Source organism: Schistocerca piceifrons, chromosome 10, assembly GCF_021461385.2.
Source record: "Schistocerca piceifrons isolate TAMUIC-IGC-003096 chromosome 10, iqSchPice1.1, whole genome shotgun sequence".
NCBI lineage: Eukaryota > Metazoa > Arthropoda > Insecta > Orthoptera > Acrididae > Schistocerca > Schistocerca piceifrons.
This window is the reverse complement of record NC_060147.1, coordinates 119,671,278-119,691,945: the sequence shown is the minus strand read 5'-3', so window position 1 is coordinate 119,691,945 and position 20,668 is coordinate 119,671,278. Positions and strand designations below refer to the sequence as shown.

At 41.1% G+C, this 20,668-nt stretch overlaps 1 protein-coding gene across 2 annotated transcripts in view; it reads right to left on the bottom strand.

The window, feature by feature from the left end:
• Positions 1-614: 614 nt before the first annotated feature.
• The window catches only part of LOC124719078 (activin receptor type-2A), a 123,368-nt gene continuing 103,314 nt past the window's right edge, over positions 615-20,668 (bottom strand). For both annotated transcript variants that reach the window (XM_047244759.1, XM_047244760.1), the window contains exons 9-11: positions 15,722-15,853; positions 8,587-8,725; positions 615-1,132 (exon numbers count right to left, since the gene is read on the bottom strand). In XM_047244759.1, the coding sequence (XP_047100715.1) occupies positions 8,591-8,725; positions 15,722-15,853 (267 nt within the window). In that variant the 3' untranslated portion in view covers positions 615-1,132; positions 8,587-8,590. The remainder of the gene's footprint in view (positions 1,133-8,586; positions 8,726-15,721; positions 15,854-20,668) is intronic.

Sequence of the window (20,668 nt, the reverse complement as noted above, 5' to 3'; positions counted from 1 at the left end):
CATATAAAGATCTTTTTTTTAAAATTGATATCCTTCTGAGAAAAATCCATGTATGAACATGTTAAAAATTATTGCCAGTATGCTGTACACATAATACACATTCAGTAAACTAAACAATACAAAATGTCTTTCACTAGATATCAAACATTTATATCTTTTGGATTTCTATACACAAGCTACTGTTCTCGTCCTTTTAGTGGCTACGTGAGAGATAATGAGAATAACAATTCAATTTACGTCAGTGTTAAAAGAGGGCACTAATGTTTAGCTTCAAAATCTATGTCGTTAGCACCAGTGAATTACCATCCGCACAATTATTAAAAAAGAAACTGGTGATAGCCATGGACCACAATTTAGGCCAATTCTTTACTTTGGCAGCCTTGTGCCTGCACAGGTCTGCCATTCTAAAATATGTCTCTCTTTTTTGCCCCGCAACATAAATATTTCAGACAAATTATATGCCTGCCTGCTACAATAATTAAGACATATATATATATATATATATATATATATATATATATATATATATATATATATATATATATATATATATATATATATATATATATATATATATATATATATATATATATATATATATATATATAGACACACACATACAGTTACTACTGAGCATAAATTTCCAAAGTGCCAAGTTCAATTATAAGAGCAGGTCTGTCTCCTCTGCTTTAATGTTTAGGTGCATAGCCACAAAGCAAGCAAGTCACTGACAGAAGAGGTACAAATAGTCACTGCAAACATCCCAACGAAACTCTTCGGACCTCTAGCAGTACTCTCCAGTGCGGAGGAGCACTGAAACACTCCCGTATGAGGTCAAAACATCTGCAGTAATCTGAGCAGCTTTCAAAGGCAGACTTTATCTTTTCTACGTAAATTACAGAGGAAAATTCAGAGGAACTACTGTGTTTGGCTGGTGAGGCGTACTCATGAGAAGAAAACTGTGGCACCGTGTGAGATGATGAGAGGTGCTCTCCAAATTCCCACACGGCTCGACAAAAATACGCACTCCGCATACGTCCGTCATTTCCCAGACAGATATGTGGACGGCAGACTTACCGCCCCAACATCGAACACTGTCGATAGTGGCTGCATTTGTGACAGAAGCTATCCACTGAAACAGAATAATTACAAGTTGTATAAACACAATCACGACAACAAAGTATTACTGCAATCACAAGAGGAAAACCAGGAACTCTTATTCAAGTCAGTTACAACAACACAGAAATCACAAGAATTTGAATTCTAATATGTGTAGCTTGAATGTTCTACATCGATACTCTGCAATCCACTTTATGCTGCCTGGCAAGAGGTACCCCTTACCATTAGTAGTCATTCCTTTCCTGTTCCATTCGCAAATAGAAAGAGGCAAAAATGACTATTTATATGCACTCTCCAGTGCTGAGGAGCACTGCAACACTCCCGTGTGAGGTCAAAACGCCTGCAGTAATCTGAGCAACTTTCAAAGGCAGACTTTATCTTCGCTATTTAAATTACAGAGGAAAATTCAGTGGAACTAATGTGTTTGGCTGGTGAGGCATACTCATGATTTCTCGCATTTTATCTTCGTGGCCCTTACGTGCAATGTATGATGGAGGCAACAAAAATTTTCTGCAGTCAGTTTTCTAAATTTTCTCAAGACTGTTCCTCAAAAAGAACATTGTTTTCCCTCCAGGGATTCCCATTCGAGCTCCCGAAGAATCTCCGTAACAGTTGCATTTTGTTTGTTACCCGTAACAAATCTACGAGCCCACCTCTGAACTTTTTTGATCTCTTCCTTTAAATGACCTGGTACGGTTCCCAAAAACTCAAGCAGTACTCAAGAATAGGTCGCACTAGTGTCCTATATGCCATCTCCTCTACAGATGAGCCACCCTTTCCCACAAGTCTCCCTATAAACCAAAGTCAACCATTCGCCTTTCCTACAACAATCCTCATGTGCTCATTCCATTTCCTATCTCTTTGCAATGTTAAGCCCAGATATTAAAACAAAGTGACTATGTCAAGCAGGACACTACTAATGCAGGATCAAGACATTACGGGTTTTCTTTCCCGACTCATCCATATTAGTATACATTTTTCTACATTCACCACACCAACTAAAATTTTTGTCCAGTTCATCTTGTATTCTCCTACAGTCACTCAACTTCGACACCTTGCCATACAAAACAGTGCCATCAGCAAACAATCACAGACCGCTACCTGCCCTCTCTGCCCAAATCACTGATGCATATACAGAATAATATTGGTTGTATCACACGTCCCGCGGCACTCCTGACTATACCCTTGTCTCTGACGAACACTCGCTGACAAGGACAACTTACTGGGTTCTGTAACTTAAGAAGTCTTCGAGCAACTCGCATATCTGTGAACCTATTCCATATATCCATATCTTCTTTAACAGCCTACAATGGGTCACTGTGTCAAGTGCTTTCTGGAATCTGCCTGTTGCTCTTCATCCATGGTATGCAACATATCATGTGAGAGAAGGGCAAGCTGAGTTTCACATGAGCGGCTTTATAAAACCATTCTGATTCCTCAGTCTCAAAAAAATTTACTATAACCAACTTGAGAATATGTTCAAGGAGTCTGCAGCAAATTGATGTTACAGATATGTTACACAGAATTTCAACGAACCAGGTACACATGACTTAGTGCAAGATCCACTTTCTAATTTTTTTCAAAAACAATGAGACAGAAAAAAAACTATTTCATACGAATTGTTTAATTGTTTCCCAAAATATCCCCCTTTAAATTTTAAACACTTTTGCATGTGTTCGATCCACTTCTGGAAGGAAGGAAGACAGATTTTAACATTCCATCAAGGTTTTAATATTCCATCAACAAGAAGGTCATTAGAGATAGTGCAGAAGATTGGAGTAGGGAAGTAACAGTAAACCCCCACACCACTGATTCTTCAAGGAATCGAATTCCCAATACAGCTTCAAATGTACTTCACAAATGAGTCTGGCCTCAGGAGCCAGAGACAGTGGTCATGTGTGCGTGAGCTGTGCTTGCGTGAATGTGAATATGTGTGCGTGTGTGTGTGAGAGAGAGAGAGAGAGAGAGAGAGAGAGAGAGAGAGAGAGAGAGAGCGCGCACATGCATGTGGGTGGGCAGTGAGAAAAAGTTTCGTCAAGGTTATGGGGGGGGGGGGGGGGGGGGTGTGAACACATTTCACATTTTGAAACACCTTTGATGTGCAGCAATATGCATGCTGCATATTTTTGTATTACGAAGGTATAAGTTCGAATTCCACCAAATACTGCATGTTACTTTTCGAAGCATTGAAATCGAGATTGCGATGTGCTTTTGTCAGCCAGTCATAGCTCATGTCACGTGATCTCGCCAGCTGATGACAGTATAGGATACGTGATGTAGTCAGTCAATAACAAGATCACTCTTAAGTGGCGCGAAAACACAAATAAGATAAGTTAATGGTTTAAATTAATGTACACAGCATTCACTTATAATATTGGTCTCGAAAATTAATAAGCTGGAAGAGAAACTAAGCTACCACATATAATGTTGATCTTTCCTGCGCACGATACAATTTCAGATACATCACACAAATGTGCCAGCAAAATTTTTAATAACAACATAAATGTCTGATCTTCTGGGCTCGAAATTCTTCTAAATGGCCATCCTCGAAGATTTGATTTTTAATTAAATCAGAATCAAACGCTTTGTTATTTAAGAAATTCATCATACATTCTCGCACATAGTTCATCTTGCGTAAAATGAAATTTTTTATTAATGTATGTAACGCTTTTCAAACCACCATTCGCAATATTTTCCCGCTAACTGTTAGAAATAGGTTCGTTTCAGCAATTGCAAGAGAGCGCCCGATAACAGGCGTCACCACGCGATGACGCAGGAAGGCCATATGTTTGAATGTGTAAAACATTAAAAGATCTTACATTATGTCATAGAAGAAACAAGACATCAGGGGATACTTCAAAAGCATTGGAATTTCGTGAACCATACTAAAATGCATAATTCGGCTTAAAGTGCACTTTCGTATGTCCAGATTCAGATGAGTACCAGTATTGTATTATCTCATGTTTGGCTCTTTATTATGGCATAATGTCACACATACACTTGAAATCAGCCAACAGTGTGAAATTAAACAGTTCGTTTCAAATAAACTGACTGCCTCAGCAGAAAAGATTAATAAAAGCCAAATCTCTTTAGCAAACCGACAAAGATAACTTCATTGTTCTGCAAGGCGATTAATGCTTGACTGTCAGAAAGGTGGAAATAAAATCTGAAACTAATAACATATTTTAGCCTTCCGTAATTATGCGAACGCATTTTTAATTCATTTGATATCTCCCGGTCACAAAAATCCGTTTTTATCATTTAACGTGACAGCAATAAACGAAGAGGAAACAACAAAATTACTGAACATAAACAAAGGTCACGTGGAGACGACCCACCTCCCCACAACAACTCAGACTGCTCTGTGCATCAGGCCTGGATTTACTATATTTCCGAACCGGGGCAATATTAGGTAGTGGCACCCAGCCACACTTCTGTGAAAGCGGGAGAAGGTACTCCTCATATGCGACTCAACGACGCATGCACAAGAGCCCGCCCGCAACTGCTCAAAGGAATCTAATTTAATCAGTTGTCACGTCATGCTCATTGGAGGCAATTTGTTGTTATGAAGCATTGCATAGTCTTCCAAAAGCCTTCGACACATTTTGCTGTTGGCAGATGTTTGTATGAGCACTGTGTTTTGTTGTTGTATACGGCGCATTTCCTTTGCAACATAAGTTGTTTCGTTGCTGCAGTGTTATTCTGCAGTAGTGGGGTACAGTAATATCCTTTGTTAGAGTATTGGTTCTTACCACTCAAAAATCACAAAAATTTAACTGAAAACTAAAACAATGAAAAATTCCCAGAATTGTAAACACTTCCTGGGTTTTTCACAGTTTTCTCCCGGATGAAAAAATTCCCAGGTTTTTCCCAGATCTCCCGGTAGTCCCAGGTCATATACAGCCTGGTCAGTTCATCCGCAGTGTTTCCGACCTCTGTGCAGAACATCAATAACGTGTTAAAAATCAACAACTGCAGAAATCTGCAGTCGCTGAGTGCAGCCTCCTAAACAAGCATAAAATACTGTTTAACAAAACAAAAGCTTCACCCCAAGCTCCTCCATATTAGAATTCTGTAATTAAAAGAGGTGGCAGAAATAAGAATTTTGGAGAAAATCTTCAACCGTGACAGCAGATGTAATCTTACCGGAGCACGGAAGTCAGCTCTCGATGCCGAGAAGAGCCAGAGATATTCGTCACAATGTTTATGCATCGGCGGGAGCAGTGGAGGCACCAGTGCAGATGTTCACTCCTCTGTGACGGCGTGATGTAATTACTGACCAATCAGAAGCTGTCTGTGGGCTATATAAGGCAACTATAGGAGCAGTTTTGACTGTCAGTTGCTCCTGATGAAAATGACGGAGGTAATTGTCGAAAGATCAAGATTTTACCCTGAACTGATGCAGCGAGAAGTTCGAAAATGTTTTCTGCAACAGTGCTGTCGCAAAAGACTTCATTCTCAAATTATTTGAAACACTGAAAATCAGAGTTTTAGTGCCAATATAAGCAGGGCAACAGCATAGGCAACCTGCAACTGGGACTGGGTTAGCCGTTTAGTAATACAGATAGGGAACAAATCTGGCAAAGTCATTTCAAAGAAAACACACGCCACTTGCTGCGAGTGATTTAGACAAATCACAGATAATCTAAATCCAGATAGCCAGGCGGGAATTTGAACTGACATACTCCGGCACGCACGTCCAATAGGCCTGCCGGTACCATCTGGAAACATTTCTTTCACGCTGATGTTGCTGCTTCAAAAACACACTTTGGGAGTATTCATCGCTGTCCACACTTTTTTTTTTTTTTTTGACATGTGTGAACATGAAGTTGTTAGGTGGTAAATCTGGTGAATACATGCAATGAGACATTAATCTGTTTTACACACTTACAATAGTAAGAGGAGATTGTATGCAACACATCAGATGAAAGATGAGTAAAAAATTTCTGTCATTGGAATGAAGCTTGCTCCCTACAGCAGTCTGCACTGAAATGAATTTCCCTGTTAAAATAAAACTGAGTGCTAGGGAGGGCATTATGTTAACATTTATGCCATTATTTCTGCCTTTCGTAGGCAATGTTCTAAGAACTGAGGTTCCAACGCCAAAGCTGCAGAATTGACAGTACTAGAACAAGGATGTTAGGAAGACTGGCGCAGCCTCAGAATTGGGGCTTATTCCAAACTACAGCTCAAGGTGTAGCTTAATGTGAGCCAAAATGGGCACAAGAAGAGCATAAACACGGGTTTGAAGAACCTGCAAACCTAGAGTGTCAGATATCCTGGTATCACCGTGCACTGTTCATCTCTAACACCAAAATTCTGTCATCTGTCACCGAACATACAGAGTGCAGTTACACCACCCACCGAGTGCGACCTATCTCCAGTCCCTGTCCATTTTTATCCATGCTCGCTACTCTGAGATTCCCCCAGGAGGTCAGATGTACTTGTGTATCTGCACTGAAGAAGGTGGATCCAATGACCATCTAGGTGAATCAGCTATTTGACTTTGTGGTGTCTATTCTTTTGGACGTGTCCGAAAGAACAGACACCACAAAGTCAAATAGCTGATTCACCTAGTATATCTGACCTCCTAGAGGAATCTCAGACTAGTGAGCATGGATAAAAATGGACAGGGACTGGAGATAGGCGGCACTCGGTGGGTATGTGGGTCAGCTGTCAGGCATGCCGAGATAGGCCGTGCAGTTGCGGTGAACACTGGGTCCTGGGTGGCACAGTGGTTAACACCGCCACCTAGTAAACACGAGATTGCAGGTTTGACTCCCGGTTTAGCACGTATTTTCACCTGTCACCATCAATTCTGTGTAAGTCCCAATGCAGTTGACATCAGTAATCCCTTCACTTTCCTTTCCTTTTTGCCCCCTCCACATTTAATTTAAATACACCGAGAGCTCGGTAGCTTCACTACAAGTCTCATCCACATTGGACCCTCAGACCTACACCTCAGTAAAACATTTTTTGCAAACCCTCATACAGGACCAGTTGAAAACAGCAAAAACTGGACCACTTTTTAACAAAGAAAAAGGAAGATTCTGGACTAGTGAGGAATAAACCATCTGTGTACTACTTATAAAAATATTTTAATTATATTTACAAACAATTGTCAGATACTGATAACAAAGAAGCTTTTGATAACTCATGGAAGTTGGGGAAAAAACAATAAACAGAGAACTCCCTGGTCATCTTAATTAAGTTATGAAACAATTCAATAACAACACAAAAACTGGACAAGTATTTGGACAAAAATATGCAATAAGATAAAATATTGTCAAACATAATGCACAAGGGCAAGTCCTAAACTATAAATATTTAATACATTGTGTAAACTAAAAATGAGACCGAAGCCCCAATTGGTAAAGTAAGAATGTGCCCAAAGCACCTCCAGAACAAAAATGAAACCATAAAAACCGCAGCAGTTCAACACTATCATATTGTTCTGTAGTATGGACCATTCCCATGACTGGTGAGTAGATAAAATTAGGCAGCAAATATGAAATTTCCATGGAGTGCCAAAAGTAATAATCTGTTAATGAGATTTTAATAAACATTTTTTTGGACAGTGATTAATTTTTTTTTTAATTTTTTGTTTTTAAAATTCAGTCTTAATCACACCACGTACGTTACAAGAACATAGGTGATCGGTTTCGGTCATATCACATGACCATCATCAGACCCATGGCATCCTTCGAAGATGGTAGGTGGAGCACTCTTGTCAGCTGCTGTGATGTCAGCTGACATGGGCAAAAATGTGTTGATTTTAAATTAAATAGAGCAGCCTCACACAGAATGATTGACTTCAAATATCGCTGGCCATGACTTCAAGTATCACTGACTGTTAGTTGATGCTTTGTACACAAGCAACTAAATCACTTCGTGAGAAATGTCTGGGAAGAAATGAAATATCAATGGTGTGTATCAATACAACATTCCAGGTCCAACTTCCCACAAATTACATTGCGACAACATTCCTAGCAGAAAAGGTAGTATTAATGTGTGCCCAAAATAGAACTGGTCTGGAAACTGCGAACCAAATACAAATTTTACGAACGTCCAATGTACTGATGGGCATTGTCTGTTGCATGTCCTGTGAGTTAATGTACTTGGACAGGCTGAACGAGGAAATGAAAAACTGCGAATTTAGGTGTTTCGACAACATTTCAGTCAAACAATACTATATTAAGCTGGTGTGGAAGTTCTAACATGTGCACAACAAAAAATTTCCAAAAATAAAGATGCATGTTGTTTTTATGATGCTCTGAGAAGGATTTCAATTACCACGCACGCCATTAACAAGCTTTGCGACTGTTAGACTTTCCTGTAGGCAATCATTCACTTAGGCGATGTTTTCAAGTGTTCAGCCTTTTTTCAGATAGTTTTCTAATAATTTTGTAGCTGCGTAATTTTAACAGTAAGTTATGCACTGGAAGAACTAATGATCCCTTTACGTACCTTATTAAATGTGCTCTTTTGTGCAGGACATTGACCTCGCCTGCATGGAAAGCCTCTCTACGACGCAGCTGGCAGAAAGCCTCGCTTCTGCATCATGGTCCCAACATTCCTCTATGGTGTCGCAAAGCACAGCCATGCCCTAAAATGTGAACAGAGAAACATGTCATCTCAAATAATGTGCACACATATCACTACAGCTAAAATCCATCAAAACATAACACAACTACAATAAACAGAGTCCAATATTGAAGCATAAAGAGAAAAAGTTGTGAGCAGACTGTGACGAATCAATAGTTACTCCGCTTATTTCTGAATAATAGGCTTCGTTGTTGTGCAGTAATTTCTGGTAATTTCCAGCATGTGTACGACTTATCGGAAATTGACTACTGAACCATTACAATCAATGGGCATTGTTATGAACTATAACAACCATCACTCAGTGCGTATCATATCATTCTTTAGTCCTACAAGATGTAAGATAATTTCATATTTGGAAAAAGGTATAATAAAAACATAAAAAAATAACTCAAGATGTGGTTTGGGTTGTGAAATGGGGTAAAGAAAGAAACCCTGATTAGAAAATTGGGATGGTGGCTTCAAGTGAACACGGGAGGGTTTCCATCATAATTTCATAATTGTGTGGGTGGAGAGATCAATGAAATAACTCAAGATGTGGTTTGGGTTGTGAAATGGGGTAAAGAAAGAAACCCTGTTTAGAAAATTGGGATGGTGGCTTGAAGTGAACACGGGAGGGTTTCCATCATAATTTCATAATTGTGTGGGTGGAGAGATCAATGACATTACAAAGCATGTTGGACCCATCTTTGCTAAATTTAGATCTGCACACAGAGAAAAGATAATTTTGCTGGGATTACAAGTACATTACAAGATAGCAAGATCCCAGTAACGAAGTCATCATCCTGCATTAACAGCCTTGAAACTGCTGCAGTCTCTGGATGATGACTATGCTTTTAATATGGACCCGATTCATTCTATCCTATGTTATAAACATGGGATACTCCTAAAATGACATAAAATTACTAACGGGTCCCTCCTTGTGCACTACAGTGAATACACTTCAACATTTTAAATGAAATATGACAATACGATTCCTTCTTCTGTGCTGCAAAATTCTATTGTTGAGGCTGCCCATCAATAAATAATTCACTGTGGATTTAATACTTAATGCTGAAATCAGTAAACCTGACATCTCTTAATTCCTATGCCATTAGTCCGTGCTCAGTCAGAACCTCTTTCTAACTCCTGTAACGACGAGGGAGGCGGAAATCTGCTCCGGAGTCTGCGCTCCAATACAGCCCACAAGGGTTCGATGATGTTCAAGTCCGAGAACTGTGCTGGCCAGGGAAGACGCTGCAGTTCAGTTGCATCCTTCTCATACCACAATTGTACTGTCCCGGCTGTGCGAATGGGTGCATTTTCGTACTGAAATACGGAATCATTGTTGGGGAACAACATTTGAATCATGGAGTGCACCTGATCATCTAAAATGTTCATTGGCTGTAACACGACCTTTGAGAGTAATTATTGGACCAGCAGAATATCATGATATGGCTGTCCACACCATTACACTTCCCCCTCCATGTGTATGCTTCTTTTGGTACTCTCCAGACATAAATTCGGCCCGATGTTCGAAAAAACAAAAATGTTGACTCGTCGGACCATACGATGTGTTTCCACTGATCAGCCGTCCAGGATTTATGCTCCTGACACCATGTTTTACACTTCTTTGCATTGGTTGTCATCACGAATGGTTTCGGTATAGCAGCTCGTCCATGAATATTCGCTTCACGGAGTTCTCGGTCGACAGTGTCGATAGATAGGGGGGGTCTCGAAGATGGCTATTAAGCTCTGCAGTAACTTTAGCAGCCACAGTTTTGTGTTGTTTCGACACAATTTGTGTTAGCATACAACGATCTCTGTCATTTAGTTTTGATTTGCACCAACTATTATGTTTACGTGATGATGTCTTTCCACGTTTTGTGTAGGCAGTCATGACTGTTGAAACAGTTGCTCTTGAAACTTTCAAGAAGTTGGCTATCTTGGTTACTGATGCCCAAGCTAATCCGGCCCCCATAAGCTGCCCTCTTTGGAACTCTGTTAGGTCTTTCATTGCATGTTGACCTCGGCTTCTGAACACAAATACGAAGTGTACGCTACTCATAAACAAGCTGCACTGATGCCTAGTCCATACTGAATACGCACAGTCCTGCGCGACATGTGCCTTACCCGCATTGTTGACCATGAAAAACAACCATCACATTACTACCACAGTTCTCGTTATTTTGCCTATCCCCTGTATATTAAGTGCATGTATGTTATTATTCCATGGAAAATTCAGAATGGAATGTAACAATATTATAAAGAGGAAAGTTGCTACTCACCATATAACGGAGATGCTGAGTCGCAGATAGGCACAACGAAAAGACTGTCACAAATTAAGCTTTCGGCCTGTAAGGCCTTCGTCAAAAAATGACACCACACACACACACACACACACACACACACACACACACACACAAACCTGCATGTGCACACGCAAAGGCAACTCTCACACACAACTGCAGTCTCAAGCAAATGAAACCACACTGCGAGCAGCAGCATCAGTGCATGATGGGAGTGGTGATCGGGTTGGGGTAAAGAGGAGGCTGGGGCAGGGAGGGTAAGGGATAGTAGGGTAGTGGTGGCAGACAGTGAAGTGCTGCTGGGGAGCGCACAGGAACAAGGTGGAGAGAGGGTAGGGCAGCTATGAGTAGTCAGGAGGTTAGACAGAGAGGTGGGGAGAGCGGTGAAGGTAGCAGAAAAGGAGGGAGGTAAAAAGACTGGGTGCGATGGTGGAATGAGGGTTGTGTATGGCTGGAAAGGGAACAGGAAAAGGGCTGGATGGATGAGGATAATGACTAACGAAGGTTGAGGCTAGGAGGGTTATGGGAATGTAGGATATATTGCAGGGAAAGTTCCTACCTGTCCAAGTCAGAAAAACTGGTGTTGGTGGGAAGGATCCATATGGCACAGGCTGTGAAGCCATCGCTGAAATGAAGGATGTCATGTGTGGCAGCATGCTCAGCAACAGGGTAGTGCAGTTGTTTCACGGCCACAGTTTGTCGATGGCCATTCGTGCGGCAGACAGCATGTTGGTTGTCGTGACCACATAAAATGCAGCCCAGTGGTTGCAGCTTAGCTTGAAGATCACACGACTCGTTTCACAGGTAGCCCTGCCTTCGATGGGATAGGTGATATTTATGATGGGACTGGAGTAGGCGGAGGTGGGAGTATGTATGGGACAGGTCTTGCACTAGGTGTATTACAGGGGTACAAACCGTGAAATAAGGGGTTGGGAGCAGGGGTTATTTTAGGGATGGACGAGTATATTGTGTAGGTGTGGTGGATGGTGGAATACCACTGTGGGGTGGGTGGGAAGGATAGTGGGCAGGACATTTCCGATTTCAGGGCACGGCAAGAGGTAGTCGAAACCCTGGCGGAGAATGTAATTCAGTTGCCCCAGTCCTTGGTGGTACTAAACAACGACGGTAATGCTGCTCCTCTGTGGCCGGACTGTAGAACTTTGGGAGGTTGGTGGGGGACAGGAAAGATAAGGCACAGGAGATTTGTTTTTGTATAAGGTTGTGAGGATAATTACATAGTGTGAAGGTATCAGAGAGACCGTCGATATATTTCGAGAGGGACTGCCCATCACTGCAGATGCGACGACCACAAGTGGCTAAGATGAATGGAAGGGACTTCTTGGTATGGAAGGGAGGGCAGCTGATGAAGTGGAGCTATTGCTGGTGGTTAGTAGGTTTGATATGGATGGAGGTATTGAAGTAGCTATCTTTCAGGTTGACGTCAACATCTAGGAAGGTGGCTTGCTGAGTAGGACCAGCTGAAGCAAATGGGGGAGATGTTGGAGGTTTTGGAGGAATGTGGATACTGCGTCATCACCTCGATCCAGATCGCAAAGATTTCATCAGTGACTCTGAACCAGGTGAGGTGTTTAGGATTCTGGGTTTTTAGGAAGGATTCCTCTAAATGAACTATGAACAGGTTGGCACAAGATGGTGCCATGTATAATGCCTTCAAAGGAGAGGTCATTGTGGGTGAGGATACAGTTGGTCATAGCGACTAGGAAGGAGGTTGTCGGTTTGGAATCCATTGGGTGTTGGGAAAAGTAGTGTTTAATAGCGGTAATGCCATGGGCATTAGGGATGTTAGTGCAAAGGGAGGTGGCACCACTATTGATGAGCAGGGCACTGTTTGGTAAAGGGACAGGAACTGTAGAGAGTCAGTGGAAGAAATTGTTGGTATCTTTTAGATAGGAAGGTAATAGGTTGAAGGTGTCAGTCTACGAGAGCAGAGATTCTCCCGGTGGGGGCACAGTATCCAGCCACAAAGGGGGCTCCGGGTTGGTTGGGTTTATGGCTTTAGGAAGCATGCAGAAGGTAGGAGTGCGGGGGGAGTGGCAGGGGTGAGCAGAGAGGCGGACTCTGGGGAGAGGTTCTGGGATGGGTCCAAGGACTCGAGGAGCGACTGGAGATCCTGCTGGATTTCTGGAATGGGGTCACTGTGGCAAGGTTTATAGGTGAATGTATCTGAAGCTGGCAGAGTCCTTCTGTGTAATCCTTGCAGTTAGACTACCTCTCGTCGTGCCCTGAAATGACAAATGTCCTGGCCACCATCCTTCCAACCCCTCCCACAGTGGTATTCTGCCATCCGCCAAAACTACACAATATACTCGCCCATCCCTACACAACCCCTGCTCCCAACCCCTCCCACCACCACCAACTCCAGTCCCGTCATAATCATCACCTATCCCATCAAAGGGAGGACTACCTGTGAAACCGGTCATGTGACCTACAGGCTAAGTTGCAACCACTGTGCTGAATCCTATGTGTGCATGACAACCAACAAGCTGTCTGTCCACATGAATGGCCACCTACCAACTGTGGCCATGAAACAACTGGACTACCCTGTTGCTGAGCATGCTGCCACACATGACATCCTTCATTTCGATGACTGCTTCACAGCCTGTGCCATATGGATCCTTCCCACAAACATCAGTTTTTCTGAACTGCGCAGGTGGGACTTATTCCCGCAATATATCCTACATTTCCGTGACCCTCTTGGCCTCAAACTTTGCTAGTCATTATCCTCACCCGTCCAGCCCCTTTCCTGTTCCCATTCCAGCACTACACACCCTCATTCCACCATCGCACCCAGTCTTTTCACTTCTCTCCTTTTCTGCTACCTCCAACCCCCCACCCCACCTCTCCCCTGCTCTCCGTCTCACTTTGTGACTGCTCATAGCTGCCCTACCCTCTCTCTACCTCGTCCCTACGCACTCCCCAGCAGCACTTCACTGTCCGCCACCCCCGCCATACTATCCCTCCCCACCCCAGCCTCCTCCTTACCCGCACCCAGTCGCCACTCCCATTGTGCACTGGTGCTGCTGCCCACAGTGTGGCTTCTGTTGCACAAGACTGCAGTAACGTGTGTGAGAGTTGCATTTGCGTGTGCGCGTGCAGGTTTGTGTGTGTCGTCTTTTTTTGACAAAGGCCTTACTGGTCGAAAGCTTTATTTGTGACAGTCTTTTTGTTGCGCCTTTTTGTGACTCAGTATCTCCACTATATGGTGAGTAGCAACTTCCCTTTTCATAATATTGCTGTATGTTATCATTTACATATGTTGTTGTTGTTGTGGTCTTCAGTCCTGAAGACTGGTTTGATGCAGCTCTCCATGCTACTCTAGCCTGTGCAAGCTGCTTCATCTCCCAGTACCTACTGCAGCCTACATCCTTCTGAATCTGCTAAGTGTATTCATCTCTTGGTCTCCCTCTATGATTTTTACCCTCCACGCTGCCCTCCAATACTAAACTCGTGATCCTTTGATTCCTCAGAACATGTCCTACCAACCAATCCCTTCTTCTAGTCAAGTTGTGCCACGAACTTCTCTTCTCCCCAATCGTATTCAGTACCTCCTCATTAGTTATGTGATCAACCCATCTAATCTTCAACATTCTTCTGTAGCACCACATTTTGAAAGCTTCTATTCTCTTTTTCTCCGAATTATTTATCGTCCATGTTTCACTTCCATACATGGCCACACTCCATACAAATACTTTCAGAAATGACTTCCCGATATTTAAATCTATAATTGATGGTAACAAATTTCTCTTCTTCAGAAACGCTTTCCTTGCCACTGCCGGTCTACATTTTATATCCTCTCTACTTTGACCATCATGTTATTTTGCTCCCCAAATAGCAAAACTCCTTTACTACATTAAGTGTCTCATTTCCTAATCTAATTCCCGCAGCATCACCCGACTTAATTCGACTACATTCCATTATCCTCGTTTTGCTTTTGTTGATGTTAATCTTATATCCTCCTTTCAAGACACTGTCCATTCCGTTCAACTGCTCTTCCAAGTCCTTTGCTGTCTCTGACAGAATTACAATGTCATCGGTGAACCTCAAAGTTTTTATTTCTTCTCCATGGATTTTAATACCTACTCCGAATTTTTCTTTTGTTTACTTTACTGCTTGCTCAATATACAGATTGAACAACATCGGGGAGAGGCTACAACCCTGTCTCACTCCCTTCCCAACCACTGCTTCCCTTTCATACCCTTCGACTCTTATAACTGCTATCTGCTTTCTGTACAAACTGTAAATAGCCTTTCGCTCCCTGTATTTTATCCCTGCCACCTTCAGAATTTGAAAGAGTATTCCAGTCAACATTGTCAAAAGCTTTCTCTAAGTCTACAAATGCTAGAAATGTAGGTTTGCCTTTTCTTAATCTAGTTTCTAAAATAAATCGTAGAGTCAGTATTGCCTTACATATGTGAATGTAATTTATGTACGTGAATGTAATATATGTAAAGTGAAAGGTCTACGATATTGTGGACTATACTGCCTGCTTGCCCACAATGGGACTCAAAATTGGAAAATGTAATAATGTTGACAGGCCTTGGCTTGACCTGTCTAACTGGAAAAAAGTTCTGAGAAAAAACTGCAAAATTATCTGGCAGCTCTCTTTTATTTTATAACTAAGTTTTGTTGCAAACATGCTTTTGTCTACAACATTACAGGAAAAGCGTAGCTGAATAAAAACTGTCACATACCGGGTGACTGCGCCAGTGCTCACGCAAGCAAGGGCGAACTTTCTTCTGTACGACGCATTCTTGCATGTCTTCGAGAGTTGGGTGCTGTCCGACTTCCTCTTCAAAAGGTAATAGATACTCTGAAACTGGACCCTGAAATATAACAAGCACCAGATGAAACTACAACTTATTTTAAGGTACAAATATTTATGCTTACACATGCTTGCAAGAGTAATTTTTTTCTCTGAATTTGTCTACAACATTCCAGATACTTGTCTCAGAACATTATACATGTCTAATTTGATGCGTGAATTTAGTGGATGTAGTATCAAATGTTAAAAAAGCAAGTGTTAGCCATTGTAGTTGTCAACTGCATAAAAGAACAGTTGTCAATATGCGCTAAAATCTTCATTATCTCTTACTTCACAACAAAAATATCAAACAGATATTTCTGAACCTATGAACACCAGAAATATATGTAAGAAGGAGAATATCGCCTATGGTGATGGCGAGCACCGAACTAGTATTAATTTCTCTTGTACTAACTCTTACTTCTTTAGTCTGAACTACTTAAACAAATTACTTCCAAAGCAATAAAGATATTCTTTTAGTAACTGTTGGACAGCTCAATTTCTATTTACTCCTTTAGTTGTAACTAAAGAAGTAACGCCTTTTTGTTTAAAAAAGTAAGCCATTCCAGCCTACTGATAGCACATGCATTTCCATTTCCTCTAGGAAAATATTTACTGCTGGCATTATTATGTCACTTTTTGACAATAATATCATGTTAGTGTGATGTACAACTACCACCATCCATTACTAGCAGGTGACATGTGTTAATGTAAGCGGCACCTGCAGCTTTAGATATGAGCTAACAGCAACATGGAGGTGGCCAAGAAATGTTCAAAAAAATTCCAGAAAGTGAAAAAGAGCAGTTTGCTGAAACAATGAAAAAGTACACGACTACCATTGAATCTGAACAGCACAGTGAGAATATGCTAAAAAGGAAAAAAGATGCTTGGGAAGAAATACATGTTGAATACAACACAAGAGCTCTTACACAAAGAATACAAGAGCAGCTTAAAGTAATGTGGAAGGATATGAAAGCGAAAGCAAAGACAATGAAAGCTAAACATAATCGAGAATAGCAGAGACGAAGACAGACAATATAAGCCAAATGGTTGTTGATACGACTGCACTTGTTTCTGAGGGGATAACTAGAGTTAACAACAATGACACAACTGAAAAGAATGTGAGCCTTTCTAGCAACATTGATGATAGCTACTACGAAAATGGCAATGAAACAGCTGAAAGTGAACCTTTATCCCTTAGTCACAAGCCTCAGCTTCCATTCTCTGGTGGGAAGTTATCAGAAGATGCACCAATAATAATAATAATAATAACAATAATAATAATAATAATGGACAGACGACATGCAGTTGCAGTGAAGAACCGGGAATTGTTGGAAAAATGTAGATGAGTTTCATTCGTTAAAAATGCATTTAATATGAGAGGAATATAATGCAAAAATGCTGTTTATTGAAAGACAAAGAGAAATCTTGGAGGAAGAGCATAAACTTAAAGTGGAAGTTATGGGATTTTTTCTGAACACTGAATGTACATTCCATTACATAACTGGTAGCACCCTTCAGCTCCTGTGAGAGGTCAAAACACAAAAGTCATATGATGTTTGGAGAGAGCATATCTACTATCTCCAACAAGCAACCTATCATTTTCAAATTCCGCAGCAACTCTACAATTGTCCCAAATGCATGCATCACGTTTGGGACCTGGCAAACGGCTTACCACATTCAAAATCTTCGTATTGGTGCCCCAGATGATTTGTGTATTGATAGAAAAGAAATTTTTGCAATTTCTGCATAGTTATGCTTGTGCTCTAGAGGGACAGAGAATGGGTATATGTACACAATCTGTGGGCCCTATGACATTCGGGAATCCACCAATTTCACAGAATTCCCTTCTGTTCCTTGATGTACAAGGTCTGTCGAAAAAATTCTAGAAATCTGTCCACAAAATTTTTCTATGCAAATCTTTTACTTATTGTGCATGTCTCCTTCAAAATACTCTCTTCCACAATTGATACACCGCTCCCGTTGCTGTTTCTACTTCCGGAAGCAGTCTCGGTACACCTCTTGCTGGATTGTGTGAAACGGTGCCTACGAATTTTATTTCATCTATCATTGCAAATCTTCGTTCTTTCAGAGGGGTTCTCAACTTTAGAAATGAAAAAAAGTCCACATGGACCAGGTCTGGAGAGTATGCAGGATGAGGCAGCACAGTGATTTCATTTTTTGTACAATAGTCACGCACCAACAGGGATGAATGTGCAGGTGCGTTATTGTGATGCAAGAGTCATAAATTGTCTCACCACATTTCAGGCCATTTCCTTCTCACATTTTCTCGCTGGCATCTCAACGATCTTCACGATGCTATCATCAGTTTGTCCCTGCGGCACGAATTCAAAGTCAGAGAAAACTACGAGCATGGCTTTGACATTTGACCTGATCAGTCAAACTTTTTTTGGTCTTGGAGAACCTTTCACAAACCATTAAGAAAATCGAACCTGGGTCTCAACATCGTAACTGTAGACCCATGTCTCATCATCAGTAATGAGTCTCTTAAGGAACATCTCATTCTCATTTGGGTGATCCAAAAGCTCTTCACAGATTTCAAGTTGGTCTTTCTGGTCTTTAGTCGTGGTCTTGAGCCGTGGGACGAACTTGGCGGCAAACTCGATGCATTCCAACACGCTGTGTCAGTATATCACAACATGATCCAACTGAAATGTTACATTCTTCTGCAATCTCTCAGATAGTCAGTCTTCGATTGGCATGCACAATTTTGTTGACGTCCTGACATGAGCGTCATCGGCAGAAATCGAAGGGCATGATGAATGAGGGTCACCTATAACTTCTGCATGGCCGTTTTTAAACCATGTGAACCATTTGTAACACCGAGTATGGCTTAAGCACTCATCACCGTAAGCTACCTGCATCATTGGATGTGTCTCTATGAAGGTTTCCTTGAGTTTCACGCAAAATTTAATGCACACGTGTCGCTCCTTTACTCTGCCATAATGAAATTCGCAAACTATGTGACACAACATTTTACTCAATACAGCACTGAACAATAACTAACAGATATACAACAATGAAACTTGTGGCAGTGCAGGTATATCAACCACATTTTGCTCCAACAAACCACTGGCGCGATATTACAAACGTTCCGGAATTTTTTGAACAGACCTCATATTTTCTTGGTTTTCAGGCAGCAACACACACAGTGGCTTTACGGCAATTAAATTGTTTATCACACTGTTAAAAGCTCTTCCGGCAGTAGTACAATGTACGTTAATGAGATCTCCTGCTACGATTTGATAAGCGCCTGTGTGAAAGCATCACAGACCACAAAGAAGTTGCAGTCTAGGAAACAAAGCACGGTTCCTGCCAGAATTATGCTGCAGTAACTGCTCCAGCACACCAATTAGCAACTCAACAGAATCCTTACGGAACTCAAACCACTCTCTGAAATCACTGTCACTATACATCACAAATGGGTCTCCTCTCTCCCTTAAAATCCTTATCCTTGGGATGTCTACTTCTTCCTCCATTTCAATACATTCCTCGTAGTCCACGTAATCCACTGAATTTGGTACTTAATATGCAGAAACCAAAGAACACACCTTACTCTCCAACTTTACTCTTACTACTGCTTACAAGTAAATTTTGGCCTTATTTCCTGCTAAAGTTACTAACATAGTAGCATACTCTTTGTGGGTGCTCTCCGCCAGTTATGGAGTAAATAAATTTACTTTGGGAGTAAACCAAGAATTTACTCCTGTAGTAATTTACTCCTTTAATTCAGTAACCTTGACTGGAAGTCACTCATTTTCATCTCTCTTAACAACTTACTATTTTAGTTTCATTTACTCTTGGTTGGTGCTCTGTTTTCAGTACAATATGTCTTGCAGCTCTCAAATATTGAAAAAAAGACACTTTTTTAAACGTTAACACCAAATCTACTATTTTTTAACAGTTCACCAGTTTCAGGCTTTGCACATTTTCACAAGTCACGTATCTGTATTTAGGTTATGTTTGGAATGGACAATTCTATTTATGTTGTCGCACTTTTATGTATCTCAGATCTTCATTATCCAATACAATGTGATCCATGAGACAAGAATATTTGATATACAATCAAGAATTTGTTCTTTCTGGATTACACTGAGCATCATGTTGGCTTATTTATCACCGGTGCTCTTGTAACACCTGACAAATTATTTTCTATCATTAATAGTACAGTTGCATAAATAATGTGAGAAAATTGTTTCCTACAGAGCAAAACTGTTGTTTCTCATAACATCATACATTACGTAAATTCAATACATTCTGTGACAAACTGTAGTAAGTGCAATTGTCACATATAGAGGCAATGAACAGCTACCACCAGTAATCAAAAAGAGCTAAAATTGTCACAATACTGAAACCCGGGGAAAAAAAGAGATAATGCAGAAGATTATAAGCCTATTACCTCCCTGAGTGTCTGCTATATGCTGTTGGAAAGAATAATATATAATAGAATCTTGGCTACAACCCTAGATAACATATCAGTAGAGCAAGCTGGCTTTAGACCAAAGCGCAGTTGTACCGGACAGGTGCTGGCCCTAACAAGTCACATAGAGAGATGGTTTCAGGATTGCAAGAAGATTGTAACAGTGTTTGTGGACCTGACATTGTCAGCGTATGACACAGTTCGGCGAAAAGCGATGCTCCTCAAATTCCTTAAAATAATCACCTGCAAAAAACTTGACACCCTCCTGAACAACATGTTGGCCAGCAGAGCGACTGAAGTGCAGCTAAATGGCAACGTAAGCAGACCTTACAAACTAAATAATGGATTACCACAAGGATCGGTCCTTGCCCCATTGCTCTTCAACATATACACTGC